Source organism: Scophthalmus maximus, chromosome 15 (assembly GCF_022379125.1).
Source record: "Scophthalmus maximus strain ysfricsl-2021 chromosome 15, ASM2237912v1, whole genome shotgun sequence".
Taxonomy (NCBI): domain Eukaryota; kingdom Metazoa; phylum Chordata; class Actinopteri; order Pleuronectiformes; family Scophthalmidae; genus Scophthalmus; species Scophthalmus maximus.
Genome location: NC_061529.1, coordinates 6,954,137 through 6,971,308, shown reverse-complemented (window position 1 = coordinate 6,971,308; position 17,172 = coordinate 6,954,137). Strand labels below are relative to the sequence as shown.

Genomic DNA, 17,172 nt, shown 5'->3' with positions numbered 1-17,172 from the left:
TTACCCCGGTTGTGTTCGAGGTGAGGAGAGAGGATTCTCCGTCGTTACGCAGGCTACAAGTCGCGCGCATCGCGCGCCTATCCGGCGGTCTGGTGCCGCAGCTCCCACGGGCTGCACTGTGGAGAAGCGGACCTGCATCCTAAAGCCAATCTCTCTCTCTCTCTCTCTCTCTCTCTCTCTCTCTCTCTCTCCCTCTCCCTCTCTCCCCCCCTTGGTTTCTATCCTCCACCTCATTGCAGTCTTATCACGTCCCCCCTCTTGCTCTGGTCCCCCCTCCCTCCCTCACTCCCCATCCGCCTCGGCCGCTACAGGAGGGAGAGAGAGAGAGGGAGGGAGAGGGAGAGAGAGAGAGAGAGGGAGAGAGAGAGAGAGAGAGAGGGAGAGAGAGAGAGGGAGAGAGAGAGTGCGGCTGAACGTGAACGACATGTCGACAGTCAGCCTCTAAAGTGTTTTCTCGGTCGTTCCCTAATTCTTTGGCGGCGGACTGAGTGAGTATTACCCGCATCCCTGCCCTGCTAAGCGTCGCTGTGTGGATCAGAGAGGCTGGTGGGGAGAGACAGACAATGGGGAATGCAATTGGATTGCCTTACTCTGCCAAGGATTTCCATACATAGCCTGGTAAATGTCTTTAATAGGTCTCTGTTAATGACTAGACTGTTCAATTGGTCATGCTTTAATTCTGCTAAACTATGACAATTTGTCTGCTGTAATGTCGAGGGGGCTAATTGATTTTCTCGGAGGGGCTGCGGGGTCTATCCAGGCTGATAGCCCCCCGTTCGTTTGATCAGGGATGCTGCTGCTCGCCTGATAGTGCGGGTCTGTGCTGGGAGCAGGGGCCCATGTAAAAGCCAGCGTGAGGCTTGTGCTGTGTATTCGGACGGACAAGAGAGAGGACGGAGAGGTAGACACTGGCATTATGTGACATGAATAATACGGGTGGGGGAAGAATGAAGCAGTGACCGTCATCTGTGGTCCGCTTGCGTCAGTGCGTGCAGGTCTAGAGGAGAGAGGGAAGAAGAAGAAATAGAAGAAGGAGAAGAGGAAAAAACTCGGAGTCAGAGAGGGACTCCAGAAAGATACAGGGAGGGAAAGCCACACCTGTGTCAGGCCTGATTTCAGATGGACATGAAGACACAAGACAGTCAGATAGACGGATGGATAAATGGATTTGAATTCTGCTGCGCTGTCAGCAGTCGACACACACACAAGTCCTTTCCATACTTGTTCACGTAATGATGCACAGCTATGCCGACTGCTGACTAGTCCACTTGGCTGATTGGGGAAAAAGAAAGAGGCTTGACCATTGACTGTGTTTCTTCTTGTTAAGGAGAGTCGGCCGTTCCCACAAAGCAGAATCTAACAGGAGGGATCCCAGTGGTCTATCTGGACTCAGTATTGATCTCCTCTGTATGGAGGGTGGGGGGGGGGGCTTCAGGCCCAGCGATAAACAGTGCATCTCTTGCATGAAAACGGCAATCCACTGGGACACCGAATGGGCGGTATTTGGTATTGTATTCCAATTTGTCAAACTTTATTGAGCATGTTGGCCTAGATGTCCTGTGTTGTGAAGCGACCGTGCTCCGAACACTTTGATAAATGGGTGAACTCACCGTGTCTTGCTGGGCGATAACACGTTCTTAAATGTAGGATTTTCCAACAAAGTATTGCAGCATCACACTGGTTTGTTACGAAATCACACACACACACACACATACACACACACACACACACACACCCACACACACACATACACACACACGTGTCTACTTGTTCCTGTGCTTGGCAGGCTGTAAAAGGGTACTTTCTGGATACGGTTTGACCTCTCTCACATAGTTTGTCAGCACACACACGCATATAACTTGGCTCCAGCCCTTGTTTTTCTGTGAGGCAAGGCGTACACTGTGTGCAGGGCGAGAGGAGGGCTTTGATGTAATCAATATCAGATTTCAGCGGTCTCACTGTGAGCTCTCGTTCCTGAGTGGCAGCCTTGACTGACTTCTTACTGCTTATGCAATCCCACTCCTCTCTCCCAGCTCGCCCGTTTCCTCTTCCTTTCGTACCTACCCTGTGCCCATTACTCTTCCTTTATCTGTCTGTCTCTCCTGCTCCATTCCTTTGCCCTGCTTCCATTTTTCCTCCTCCTCCTCCTCCTCCGCTCGCTTCCACCTCTGCCTTCATCTCCCCCCCCCCCCCCCCCCCCCCCCCCACCCGTCATAATCATCTCTGTGATTGCTCTTCCTCTCTCCCGGGCGGTGATGTTTTCACTGCTGCCTCCTTGTCTAACTCGCTGATGCTAGATTATTGCTGTATGATTACAGCCACCATACCATCGTGATCATTATTGCATTTTCGCGTGGCAGTGTTCAACACTGTGCGAGCAGGTCGAGATGCTTTATCCAATTTAGATCTCATTAAGACTTGAGAGGAAATTTCCCCATGCAAGACTCGCATCTAAGCTGTTTTTCCTTTTTTTGTTTCCCGGACGACTGCAACTCTGTTCGCTGTCTCTTGTTATTGCAGTGCCACTCTCGTGAGCGTCCTCATCATTGCCCACCATCATCGCCGTCGGTTCACGTTCCTGCTCATCACTGCACTGCCGTCACATCAGCCCCCTTTTGAAAATGCTGAAGAGTTTTGATTTGCGGCGACGCTTTCACTCCACTGTCATTATCACAACAATGATTGTGACAGGACTCGATGGCTGCTGATAACCTCACATGTTCTGCTGATTTATAAGATCGGGGTATCTTGTGCCTCAGCCCTCTGTTGTCTGATTGCCATTCATCTTATTAAATGGAGCAGTTCATTAGACAGGAGCATTATGAGTCTGATTTGAATTTGCCCATATTCATATTGCATACATTAAAACAACACGTGCGTGACATTTCGGCTTCACCAGGCATTTGAGAATGCAGATGAATATATTCATATCAAGCACCCCCCCCCCCAACTCGTCCAAAAAGCCACTCTGATAAATTATAAAATGTGATTCACAGGTGAACCATCCCACGTGTTTGCCTTTGTTTTGCATTTTCAATGTCAGTATTCGAATATCTAATTTAAGAGCAAAAGAAACTGGTCTCATAAAGGTCACAAATGTGTAACACGTGATCTACAAGCGAAAGATAAGAGTTACAAATGCGTACAACCATTTGTGCGTAACTTTGGGTTCTCACAAATGCGTGTTCAAATCCACACACGCGTACGAAGCAATTCGTGCACACGTAACTTTACAGATCTACTAAGGTTTGCTTGCCAACTGCTTGCTGTGAGTACAGATGTCTAAAAACACGTGTGACCTTAGTTGTTTTCACTTACAGATTGTGAAATGCGTGTGCACAGATCGTCGGATACACACGAATCAGCTTACTGGCGCATGTGGACTCCAGAGGACAAACCACCGGGATGTCCTGCCATGACGTTCTCTAGCAGACACACCGGCATCTGCCTTTTGCCTTGACTGGCTGTTAGAGCAGAAGTGCACGCCCCAGCAGTAGCATATCATATATAAACCAGATATGTTAGATTTGTGGAATATACTCACAGGAAGCAGTTGAAAAGCGAACATTATTAGATCTTTAAAGTTACGTGTGCATGGATTATTTCGTATGCGTGTGTGGATTTGAACACGCATTTGTGAGAAGTTACGCACAAACGCATTTGTAACTCTTATCTTTCTCTTGTAGATCATGTGTTGCACATTTGTGACCTTTATGAGACTATTTTCTCTCCATAACATTTTGGCAGCAGACTGTCCTGCTTGTTGTTTTTGAATCGGTAATTCTTTTTTTTGGGGGGGGGGGGGGGGGGGGGGGGGGTTGTGATTCCAAAGCCTTGTGTTTTCTTGTTGCTTAATACATCTCATGCATTCTTACCACGGTTCCGATCATATCATTGCGTAGTTTGACCTCCAGTTGGCCTTATACATCATTATTCTAATGCAACGTAATTCTTTCCCTGTGGCACTCCAGTCCGAGCGATTTAACTTTTAGTTTCCGACTGCTTCGGTATGCTTGTGATGCATCATCAGTCTGATTCATCCTGACCTGACTTTTGCTGTTGCCCCTGTGGCTGTTTGCCCTCTTTTAACCGTGTGTGTGTGTGTGTGTGTGTGTGTGCGTGTGCGTGTGCGCTGCGTGTGCTGTGCTATGCTATGCAGTGCAGTGAAGGGGCCAATGTCGGGCTTTAGCCCATGGCTGCTGAGCTGAGAAGGAGAAGCCGGAGGATGCAGTGGGTCACTCTTGCAGTGGCCCTGGGGTGTGTGTGTCTGTCCTGGGCGTCGCACACCCCCACCCCCACCTCCACACACACCCCTCTGGTAGACAACTCTGAGGAGGAGGTGGACGAGCCGTGCTTCGAGCCGTGCACGTGCGAGGTCAAAGAGGGCGTGCTCCACGTGCACTGTGATGGGCGGGGCTTCACAAATGTCACCCAGGTATCACCCTATCGTTCTGTTATGTGCACACAGAATTGCACTGCACGTAATTACATTTACCTCATTAACATACTCTCCAAGTCTAATATCCTGCCTTTAACGTGACTTATGGGTGTTTTTAATCGTTAAATTCATGAAATGAATAAGATAACTAATCAGACCTCTAATTAATCACTCAGGTGTCACAGTCGTGGGTCCGCCCTTTCAAACTCAACCTCCAAAGGAACTCTCTGAGGCGTCTCTATAGCAACGGGTTTCAGCACCTTGGCAACGCAGTGTCGATAAACCTCGGCAACAATGCACTCCAGGACATCCGAGTGGGGGCTTTCCAGGGGCTGGCCAAACTAAGACGCCTGTACCTCCACGAGAACAAGCTGGAGGTCTTCAGAAATGACACCTTCGCTGGATTAGAGGCTCTGGAATACCTCCAGGTAGGCCTCGGGACGGCTATCCATGACTGATAGGATTATTGACAGAGTGCATGAGATTTTAATAGGTAGCTGTGACAGAAACGGTCAGTGGTTAGCAGGTGCAGCAATTATATGTTCATCACATTTTCTCTTCCCTATCATCAGGCCGACTACAATGTGATCAAACGAATCGACAGTGGCGCTCTGAGGTTCCTCTACAAACTCCGAGTTCTCATCCTCAATGACAACCTGATCCCTGTCTTGCCTGCTCATCTGTTCAGGTTTTTGGCAAAGCCTTTGAATAATGCTGCGACTGATAAATCATGTCTGCCACAGATGGTCTGTTCAGTTGTTGAGTTAAAGTTTCTTTGTCATATTATTTAATTTTGATAAAAGACGGATTAATCATCAGATTAAAAACAGCCGATTCCTCCGCAATGGAATGTGCGAATCTGTGTTTTCTCTTACTATCACATTGTCCTTTCATCTAACCCATGTTACTATCCCCCTCCTGCTGCTCCAGATCTGTGTCTCTGACTCATCTGGACCTGCGGGGGAACCGTCTGAAGAGCCTGGCATACGCTGGGACCCTGGAGTACGTTGGTCGCTCCCTGATGGAGCTACAGCTGGAGGAAAATCCATGGAACTGTGGCTGTGAGGCCGTGCAGCTACAGCAGTGGCTGGGTCAGATCCCGTACACGGCTGTCGTCGGGGACGTTACTTGCGAATACCCCTTCCACCTTCACGGCAAGGACCTTAGGGAAATTCCCAGGAAGGAGCTGTGTGCCGACCTGCCGGATAAAGAGCTACAAACGGAGGGGGCTGGTTCCTCGGCAGGATCCCAGCCTCAAAATTTGCCTCCTCACTCTAAGCCCAACTCCCACCCTGGGCGAGTCCGGCCGACTAAACCCTCCTCTATGGTGCACGGCTCCCGCCAAAACACTCACACCTCCTCCACGTCGTCGTCCTCTTCCTCAGCAGAGCGTAAAGACAGAGAGAGGCACCTGAGGCCGACTAAAAAGCCTCGGCCTTCTAGAATATCCCCCACTCCTCGCAGTCTGATGCCAAACCAGAATCCCCCCGTGGCCGGCTACCAAACACGACCCCCCATCCCCATCATCTGTCCCCTGGGCTGCACTTGCAACCTGCACATCACAGACCTGGGCCTGACTGTCAACTGCAAGGAGAGCGGCTTCCTCAACGTGTCGCAGCTCACACCTCGGCCCCTCAACGGCCGCAAGCTCTACCTGAGTGGAAATTTAATTCAGAGGATCTACCGCACAGACTTCTGGAATTTCTCCAGTCTCGACCTGCTTCACCTGGGGAACAACCGCATCTCCTACCTCCAGGAGGGGGCCTTCTCCAGCCTGACGAGCCTGAGGAGCCTCTACCTGAATAGCAACAACCTGGAGAGGCTCAGCCCCCACGTGTTCCTTGGGCTGCAGAATCTGAGGTAGGAGGTTTGGGGGGGGGGGTTTGCGTTTGGATCACTCGCAGCATTTCAAGCACTTGACCTTCACTGCACTTCAAATAAATTCATAAACTGAAACCACATGTCAGTGAAGCTATTATTTGTTTATAAGTGTGTGGAAATTAATTTCACCGTAGTGCCGGCATAACACAAGAGCAGAACACTGTGATTACCATTATGCTGGAGTTTGATTGAAATGAAAAGGTGCCCATTCTCTTCCAGGATAGTCATTTGCTAGTCACACTGCCTGATTCAGTTGAAGTGTGAGCCTGGTGTGAGTGACAACGTGAAAATGAATGTTTTTTTTCCGTCTTTGCATACAGAGGTGATGATAAGGCAGTGAGACGTCTGGAGGATGCCAGGAATTTGTATTTTGAAAAAAAATGCTTATTTAAAAAAAAAAAAACCCATCAGAATTATGCATATGTATCATTGTCAGATTAAGCCGACAAAGAAAATGCCTCCACAAGTAATGTATACTGCTAATATCTACAGTCAGTAATTGTAATTATTCAGGGAATTAAACATTGTGGCGTTAGATCATTTGTGCCACAACACTTACACATTCAGAACATTTTTTTCCCTTTAGTTTTCAGCTCCATTGTCTCTATATTTCAAGAAAAGTTTCGGAAAATCCAGAGCACTGTTCATTTTTGACTATTAATCAATAATAAAGATCCTCTCAGGAAATCCAAAAAGTTTTCCTCTTAACCTCTCGTTAGCCTTTGTTAGTGACTCTAGGCCGAGTGGGCCTCCGCTGACTTCCGTATTGAAAAACACTTTAAAAATGCAAAGTATTTTAAATTTAACATGATGATCAGGGCATGCCAAGGCAGTTGTAAGTAGTCATCAGTGTAAAATTACAAAATATCATTTGATACTGATCATCTAATCAGCTGTGAACAGGGAAGGTGCAGATTAAATCAAAACTCTGTTATGACTTGATGTAATTAGCATGCTGTGGTGCAAGAGAAGGTACATTACCTGCAGAATATTTAAAAAATAAGATGATTCATGGATTCACACTGTGCTCCCTAATCAAGAGTCAAAAACAATGTTTTTGTTCGAAGTCAAGACAAAGACAGATTAACGGATTACTTTATTGGCTTCATGTAATTTTATGCAGTGATAGATCCTTTGAACATAACAATGTACAATTGATCCTCCTATTTCCAGAGCCTGTCTTCAGTTGATATATGCTGTAACACTGTCCTCTCCCTAATTTTAGGTACCTTTATTTTGAGTACAATGAGATCCGTGAGGTAGATCCTGGGACATTCGACTCCATGCCGTCCCTCCAGCTGCTGTTCCTCAATGCCAACTTGCTGCGGAGCCTCCCTCTTGGTGTTTTTTCAGGCGTTAATCTGGCTCGCCTCAATCTGAGAAACAATCACTTTCTGCAGCTTCCCACGGAGGGCGTGCTGGAGCACCTAACCGGACTGGTACAGGTCGGTGCAAACCTAAAACTGTACTTAATGAGTGACCTGGGTGGTATCAGTGCGGATTGGGTCCCAACCTGCGCTTGTGTGAACGAGTCAGACACCTGGCACGAGCCAAAATGCATTTTGTCGAGTGACCGTGGCGGAGCTTTAAATGGAAAATATTGATTTGGATCTCCCGATATTTATTTCAAATGTCATTTCCAAGACGCCGTATTATCACAGCTTGATGAAATAAACAAAACGAGCTGAATTCTTGGCGGAAGACATGCCTACATTTAAAGCTCCTGGCAGCCCATGATCTCCTGCTCTCTGGCACAGCTGCAGTTTTCTCCATCATCTGCGTCGTCTGTTGTTTTGAGAGCTCCGCTGTGGCATGTGGGACTGTGGCTGTGCCTCAGGTATTCTAATTGGAAAATTGCAATTGTCTCGATTTGCATAAGTGGCCTTAATAAATCACTAGCTAAACTGGGGAAAGCTGAACCCCCTCAAGTTTTTTGAGCATGCTTAGACTGCACAGTATGTATTAAATTCACTGTTTGTGTTTGCCCTTACCTCACACATTTAACTGCGGCATTATGTGGCTGGTTGCTGTACACAATGAAACTGATAAGGGCCGAACCCAAGGTATTACATTTTTTTTTTCATTCTGCCTCCTCTCACTTCAGCACATTTAGTGTACCAGGTTTTTTTTAGACCGCCCGAGCAGAATGAGGCAAGGTGGGTGTGTGGATTAGCCCGAATGTCATTGTGAATTTCCGTTTTTTACTCGGCTCCATGGAAAATTCCTGATCCTAGGGAGTGTGGGTGAGACTGGCAGTTCAGAGGCTGTTTCTAAATATTTGCTCGAGGGGAAGGACGACGCTGGTTTATGGAGCTGGAGGAACCATGTAGAAGTGTATAATGGTTTTGTGCCGTAATACGCCTCTGATGTCCATGAGCACTAAAGCATTCACCAAATGGAAGCACACAGTGGGCCATTTTCGTGAAGCCCAGCAGTATCACCATTGTAGTGCTCAAAATCTGTGGCGCTGTAATTGTATTCATTCATTTACCAGGGTTGTTATTACCCTGACAAAGCCACATTAGCTCTGCCCATGGACTGCAGGAAATAATGTGACACAGATATCACCTGTTGACTTACGGCCGGCCAGTTTGAGGCTCGGTAAGTGGGATTTCTGGGCGCTGGCATGTGTTTTTGGAGCCAGTGTTTGCACAGTAAAATCAAAGGGTAACACAGATGGAAGCAGGGTGAAGCTAACAGCTGCTGTAAAAAGCAGTCCATTTTGATAATCACAATGCAGCAGCATGTACTGTATAGCCTAGAGTCCCTGTCATGGGATTATACAGTTACACCCACTTACATGCATGGATATTTTGAAAACTCCCTCCTTCATATCTCTTTTATCTAAAAAAAAAAAAAAAAAAGAAGAAGCAAAAAAACAAATAACCATTGATGGGACATTAAAGAGAAAATAATTGCAATGCTGTAATTTCCTAACTAGATATTTAATAGCATCCTGGAAAAAAATATAGTAGAATCAAGTTAGGTGAGTGGATGCCAGAAATATGTTCAGGGATACATGTCATTCAGGGGGGGGGGGCGGTACAGTTTGGCAGGACTCGCTCATCACTGCAGTGGATAAATTTGCCAACGGGAACATTTCACCTTGAGTTGTGTCAGATAGAAAACAATGCACACTTGGTAAAGATGGATGAACAACGGTATTCACCAGGGTCTTGTTTGACAGGAGACACATTTAATCACCGACATAGACGGGACTGATTATCTGTTTTTATTTATAGACTATATACAGACTTGTCTGTTACTACTACAACTAATAAATTTGCTTGCATGCTTTGCGGTTTGATTCAATCAGTGATACATATTTCTCAGGGATGTTCAAATATGTTTTCGAATAATAAGTATGTCACGGTTCAACATCTTGGGAAATAATTTCACTTTGTTTGTGAGTTCTACCTCGAAACACGGAGCTCCAACTCGGGAGTCGGGGTGGTGAATTTCCTCCGACCTTTCCAGATGAAATTCCGACTCGGAGCGGCGGTCCAGTTGCAACTGAATCGTAAATCAAACTCGTGAATCCGAGTTCCGAGATTATAATGGAGCGACAACCCCCGAGTTCTGAGCTCCAGGTTCCAAGGTATAATGGAACGCAGCAGTAGATAAGTAGATGTACCTCTTTAATATCTGTACACCATACTATGGGAAGCTAGGGTCAACAGTCAGTTACCTCTTAAAGTTGGCTCTTTAATTAACTTGTCACATCTCATTTGTGTAATCCAAGGAAATCAAAGTTTTAAAAACAACACATTGTATGGACGGTGACTACAGTGAATTAACAATGTCACTGACAGATCACCGTTGGCTTTAACAGTGGACCATTTTCAGCTCAGCCACGAAGCCTTTGTTTTGTCCTAGTTATAGGCTTATTGAAATGAATGTCAATGAAAGCCTCAGAAACAATATTTGTTTGACTCTTTAGTTGCAGTTGACTTGGCTCCTGTGCTGTTCAACCCCTGTGAGCGGCACCTCAGTCTGTCGGCCTAGTTTGTACTGAACTGAACCATAGTTTTGAATAATCAACAGACTGAGCGATGACGAGGCTGATTGGCTCGTGAAAAAATGAATAAATTACACAGTCAGCGACATGAAACTTTGACAAAACTGCGCAAACTTATAATTCATCACTTACTGAACTTTGTTTTTCCTAATTACAGATTGAATTCTAAATCTCAACTTTCTGTCAGCACACGAGCAACGTTTGTGGTTGCTGGTGCTGGGCTGGCAGCATCATTTTCACCTCACATTAACACGGGCGACCTGGATCGCGTTAAGATCGATCACGTTCGAAAACTCCACAGCGGGTCAGGTAATAGAGTTGATCTTAACCACTAACCTCTTACCAGATCAAATCTAATTCAATACAACTCGTCGTTTTAAGTCGGCCTGTTTAACATCCCATGTTTAAAAAAAAATATCTTTTCTTAACACAATATAAAGCTTCAGCGAATTTTACTTGCTATTTCACCGCACAGCAAACACATGACCCCCACGGGTGTTTTAAACATAATTATAGTATCTCAATAAAAAACCTGTAAAAGTACTCAGCTTTTTTACTGTTTTGGAGAGACACCAGTCGCCTGGCAAACACACAAATGTATTTCCTTTTTTAAGGACAGGAAAATTGACGTTTCTCCCATCCACTGTCTGTCTCAGTATTTCAGATTTTTTGCGTTAAAATGCCAATGAAGCCGGTTTAACTCCCGCCGCTGTACAGTATAAGATCACTTTTCCTTGCAAAATGAAAGGCAGGATTTTCCTCACCACTGAGAGAGAGAGAGAGGAGTAATTGTGTGTTAATAGCCACTTGCATTCAGTTAACTGTAGGGGTGGATGATATGGCGTGACATAATTAGTATAAGCTCTATTATTGCAGTGTTATTTCAGCATGTTAATGTTTACTAAAGGACTCACACTCACACGGCTGAAAGTTAATTGCATTTTCATCCAACTTGGTCAAAAGTTTATATAAGGGACAATATTTCATAAAATCTATTCCAAGTATTTAATGTAATGCTGTGACAGAATATATAAGGTATGGCATTCGTTTAAACATGAAAAGTATAGACACAGAATTTGGATGTGAGAATTTATCATTATACCGTCACATGGAGAGGTAATTAACTTTAATAATGGATTATTGGTGAGTCTGATATATCTCTGTATATCTTTATATTGTAATTAAATTTAAATTTCTTTAAATTTGTGATTTACAAAAATGGCACTGTTTAAAAAAAATTGTTTAGTTTTCTGTTGTTCTGCATGACTGCATTCTGCAAATGTTCTCGTCATGTCTACCATACATGTAGACATGTCATGATTAGCCTACTACGTACATACGTGGTGCACAGAAAATCCAGACTGTATATCTCATACAGCAGCATTCTAAGTCAATATTTGTTTTTTCCCCTCAGAGTAAAAGATCAAGAGCTTTTTTTATTTTTTTTCTAGACTCACCATGTTGCACTGATGTTCAGCAATCACACAGGCAGAGAGATGCCAAATTCTCCGCTAACAATCGCCTCAGTGGACCAGAACCTCGTGCTGTTTTTTGCTCTCTTGCTATTACCAGCGCTCTCTCTCCACCCACATGAAACGCAAAGCGATGGATTGAACAAGTTCATGCCCCTTCTCGAGGGGTTGTTGCAGTCACTCTGGGAAATACGATAAATCACTATCTGAGGTAGAAGTTGATGAGGCAATGCAAAGAGAGGGTGAGTACGCTGTGAAAGTAAATCACGACACTACAAAAGACAATAGAAACACCTGGAATTCACTCGGCACCACAGACTCGTGGAGAGAATATCTGTGAGGGAATTTGCTTTGACGCATTTCTCTGGCCATTGTGTGTATAACATCTCCCATTTTCTGTAGCCATGAAGGCAGATTTCCAATGTACCTCAATTTTGCACATACTGCAGATTCTTCTTCAAATGCGCTCTTTTCATTCTCGCTCTGTGTATTATTCAAAAGACAATGAGGCGCATGCATCAGTATGGAGAAAAGCTTGGCAAGCTGATGCTCAGGGGCGACTCGTCACCGGAGACTCCTGCATAATCCCCGCACCACAACTTCCAAAAAAAAAAAAACGGCTTATATTGACTCTGTTCCTGTGAGTTAACTGGAACAATTGCAATGACTGACTGACAGATGTTGCTGTTTTTGGCAAAGTGATCAATGTTTAGACGCATGGTTCAGTGCGAACATCCGGAATTTCTCCCTTAATGTGGTTTTCTTTATGGGTCCCATGTCATTTTTGGACCATTGTTGCTTGATCTTTGATCTTCGTCATAATGATAAAAACCCACAAGGGCGAATTAACTGTTCCTCCTTGGCTATAGCATTTCCTATCAAAACTGAAGTCATTTTTTGTAAGTCAGACTAAAAATATCTTTTTTTCTCTAATATTTTTAATGAATTTCTTTTGAATATGCAGCATCAAACAAGTGAATGTTGCCCTCGGATCCATAACATGGAATAGTGTTGGGATGTGGAGTGAGTTTACTGAAAGCCTCATTATAAAATCTATATTGCGGGGTCATCATACTATTTGCATATCCGGTGCAACTAGCACCTGTTCGGGCTGGGGTCTATGATTTCCCCTCAAAGCTGCGGCTTTGATTGACAAGTTGACAGCAAATCACACACTAGGTGACCAGGCGTGTAAATTGTAAACTGTGTTGGATATGTTAGACAGATGCTCGCAGTAGAGAAGAAGATGGAGCCCTTTGGGATCCGCGTGGAAAAACAAACAACTGCTCGGAATAAAATGCTTCAAGAATTTCCACCAGATGTGAGACTGTAGTTGTGGAAGTTACGAAACTGCGAAAAAACAAGCTGACATTTTGGCCATGCGGTGTTTATTTAAAATGTCACCTCGTTTTATTAATGTTCATTCATGCTACATTACAGCCCAGATGTCACAATAATACAGAAAACTGCAAGGCTGCACTTTTTCAGAGGACCTTTAATACGGTGGAAGTGTTAAAACTGAGTTAAAACTGCAGCCGAGTGTTTTTTCTACTCACCCTCCATTCGCAATTATTTCATTATGGAAGCCACACAAAAAAACCAAAAAAACACAGTCGGCTCACTTCAATAAAGTGAAGGATCATCCTGTTGTTTCGGTGTGAGGCACGGGGAAGTTCTTTTCGCAGCATCCGCAACGGCGATGCTGAATCATCTCGCAAGGCATCCGTCTATTCCTGCACGCCGGGAGACGGTCTAACCGAATTAGCATGACAGCATTTGTGCGAGCTCGTTGGAAGTGTGACAAAGGGAATATCAGCTTTCATTGCCAATGTCATTGCTTAAGATATGGAATAGATCAGTTCTGCAGACAATACGACGTGATGTAAGTGATTCCCTTTGTGCATAATCTGCTTTAGCCTCATTTTTTTCGGAGTGCGGCAAAGTGAATATTTGAGTTTGTTTTAGGACACGCAATCAATAGTCGGCATTGAGTAAAGCGGATTTACGCACACCTATTGCGTTATAGCACAAGGTAGAGTTGCATCACATCCCGTCTATTGTTGAAAACAAAGAATACTCTCACATGCTCGTCGCACAAAACCTGCCGGAGAGTTTTGTGAATAACCACTTATGTAAACTCAGAGTGGTCTTCATTGTAAACTAAAATAATCCTATAACCTGCCGCATTACGCGTGAACAGCTTTTTAAGAGCGCACTTGTGGGTGGGACAAGTTGAATTGGTCACGGCTCAGATCGTTGCACATTATGGAAAATGTATCATGCCTGTGCACAGCCATTCTGTGAATGTAACCACTTCAATGTGCTGATGGCCCCATAATGACATTATTTACATTAATCAGCGCTATTCAACCTTTGCATGTGTTACAGGAAATTCAATTAGAGACACTGGACACCGTGGAGAGCCGTACTCTATAATGCAAATGGTGAAAAACTCATTTTCAAAAAATATTCATGCCGGTAAGCGGCAAAGGTAGAAGAGGCAACATCATTTTTCTTGTTGTCATCTTATTAGAGTGCAAGCTACAGGCCTTTTCTTCAACACAGCAGACATTTAAAGTTACATATATATATATATATATATATATATATATATCACGAGGGTGTCAGAGAAATGATCTATTTTCGTTTACGTTCCACGAAGTGATTCATGAATTTGCATTGCATGGCAGACCAGTAATTAGTGTACTATTACACGATGACAACGTGCTGTGGTGTTATGTATTCCTCCAGGTGGACCTGCAGCAGAACCCGTGGGAGTGCAACTGTGAAGCAGCGCCACTGAAGCGTTGGCTGGAGGGGCTCAGCGCGGTGGTGGTGGTGGGAGAGGTGGTCTGCCACTCGCCGGAGAAGACCAAAGGTATAGATCTGCGCTCCCTCTCCATGGAGCTGCTCTGCCCTGAGCTGGAGCCCCAGGAGGACCAGGAGCAGGAGGAGCACACGGCCACTTCCACAGCCGCAGGCAGGGGTGTGTCGGTTGGCTACCCCGGCCCAGGGCTGGGCCCCCTGATCCCTCCGGGGAAGGATTCAATCCCTCTGTCGGTGTTGGTGCTCAGCCTGCTGGTGTTGTTTGTCTCTGCGTTCTTTGCGGCGGCGGCACTAATCGCCTACGCCCTGAGGAGGAGGGACAAGCTGCCATTCCGTCGCCAGGGAGAGGTGGATTTGGCCGGCATCCAGATGGAGTGCGGAATCTTCACCGAGCAGACGCACCACCACCACCATCACCACCACCACGGCCTCCCAGAGACGCCGCCTCTCCCTCCGCCAGAGCACAATCACGTCTACGACACCATCCTGCCCCCGGAGGTCGCGTCAAAGGGTCCCGACCCCGCTGCGGCTTCGCGCATGTGTAGCAACCCAATCTACAAAGAGGAACAGGATGCCACGGTGAAACAGCGTCCACGGCAGCGACAGACATTCGTAGCCCCCAAAGAGAGTGAGGGAGGATACTGCCCTGCAGCAGAGAAGGAGAGGAATTGGACTCTGGAGGTGTCCTCATCACCCATCAACACTGTCACAGGGGCGATGGGATCGCTCCCCGGCCTCCACGGGAACGGCATCCTCTGCCCCACGGTGATAGACAGCCAGGGCCCCACCCCTAAAGTCGAACTGGTGGACTGCCTCTTCAGGCTGCCCACCCCGGAGTTCCGAGACCTGCCTGACAGGTATGCGAGGCCACCGCCCCGCTACCCTCACCCCCAAGACTCCAAACAGGACACCAGACCCGACCAAACGCTCGTGGTCACCACCGTCGGCTCCACAGCCGGCGGCAGTAACGGCAGCCAGAGCGAGCAGGGTGCGGGAGAGCAGAGAGCCAGACTGAGGACCACACCAGACTACATGGAGGTGCTGGACCGCTCGTACCAGTTCTAACTGTCCTCCCACTCCTCCTGCTACCCCTCTACCCTTGTCTCCTCCTCATCTCCCTCTTGGATGATGAATCATCTGGTAACAATGACTCCTGTACAGAGGCTGGCGTGACTTTGAGAGGAGCCTGTGGGGGAGCAGGACCACACCACATACTATGTTTATTCCTGGATAACGAGCTGAGGTCAGTTTTTCTATTTTCCCCAACGCCGGCATATGGGTTTGGCAAGGATTTGCTGATCCCAAATCTCTGCCTGGAGGCAAATCCTCAGCTGCAGCTCCTACAGTATTATTTTTTTCCCTCCATTACACCTCACAATTGTGAAGGACCAAGGCTCTGTTTTTCTACACAGTGCTACGATGAGCGGGAGACGGTGTGGCGGCAGTGGTGGTGGGCGTTTAAGTTCATGTTATCCCTCTCAAAAGACCCCGGTGGAGGTGAAAAGACACCAGGTCTGTGCAACATCCAACACCGAGTCACAAACTGTGACAGTCAGTCGGAAAGTGTGGAGCGAGCTGGGTGGACACATGCGGACGGAGAAAAACGACAGACATTACTGAAATCAGCCAAGTGCCTTAGCAATGAACAGCCAGCAATGTGGTCAATGCTTATTTTTCTATGAATACAGATCTATTTATCTAAACAAAGAGGTTTGACTACCAACGGATGGGACGCTGATGGACGACTGAGACTAAAAACCAATCAAAGCCGCAGAATATTTGCATTCCCTGGATGAGCCAAAAATAATAATATACCCAGTCAATATTGGAGTTGTTTGTATGCAGTTCAGTTCATTGTCATCTCATCCAGTTAACTTAATTTGCTTATCCAGTTGAATTTTTCACAGAGCTAGACGAGGGACTTATCCGTGAATGGTTGGTTGCTGTGCGAAATTATATACATATATATTTAAATATATATTAAAAGAAGCTTCTGGTTTTATGGAGGAAAAGGGAAAATATCCTTATTTTTGGAATGCAAGACGAAACAAAGGATGGCTGACACACAGAGAGACATTGTGGCTACGGATGCATTTTTTGATTTCCTGATCAGCTAGACTTAACGGGGCCACGAGGACCTCTACTCCATGTTTTCTTTCATCGGGATAAAGGCGTCGAGGTTATTGTATTGATTTTTGAATATTTCTCAGAAGAAAATTGAACGGCAAAAAAGGGACAAAAAACAGGAAAAGGGGGCGTTCCTTTTTTTTTTTATTTGTCAAAAAAACAAAACAAAACACAAAAAAAGACGGACACTTCTATCCACTTATTGATTATCTTTTACGGAGGTACCTTTTTATGCTTTCATCTCCTACCAATAGTAGAGGCAGTTGTGAATATATTTATTCTTAGTTTTTGCGTGTTGAAGCTCTCCTGTGAGGGATCATGTTATATTAATGTATAGGATGATTCTGCATCTGGTTTAGCCTTCTTACCGCCGACCCACGAAATACAATAAAGGGTGCTACGTAAAAAAA

General features: G+C 45.7%; 1 protein-coding gene across 11 annotated transcripts in view; it reads left to right on the top strand.

Moving 5' to 3' along the window:
- LOC118285790 (SLIT and NTRK-like protein 3) overlaps positions 1-17,172 on the top strand; it is a 21,887-nt gene extending 4,715 nt beyond the window's left edge. For 9 of the 11 annotated variants that reach the window (XM_047337681.1, XM_047337683.1, XM_047337679.1 and 6 more), the window contains 6 exons: positions 4,160-4,435; positions 4,615-4,866; positions 5,011-5,126; positions 5,369-6,298; positions 7,545-7,764; positions 14,561-17,172. In XM_047337681.1, coding sequence (XP_047193637.1) covers positions 4,193-4,435; positions 4,615-4,866; positions 5,011-5,126; positions 5,369-6,298; positions 7,545-7,764; positions 14,561-15,700 — 2,901 coding nt within the window. In that variant the 5' untranslated portion in view covers positions 4,160-4,192 and the 3' untranslated portion in view covers positions 15,701-17,172. Of the gene's footprint in view, positions 1-370; positions 619-4,159; positions 4,436-4,614; positions 4,867-5,010; positions 5,127-5,368; positions 6,299-7,544; positions 7,765-14,560 lie in introns of those variants that run through there. The other 2 variants (XM_047337678.1, XM_047337682.1) reach the window with 2 other exon arrangements.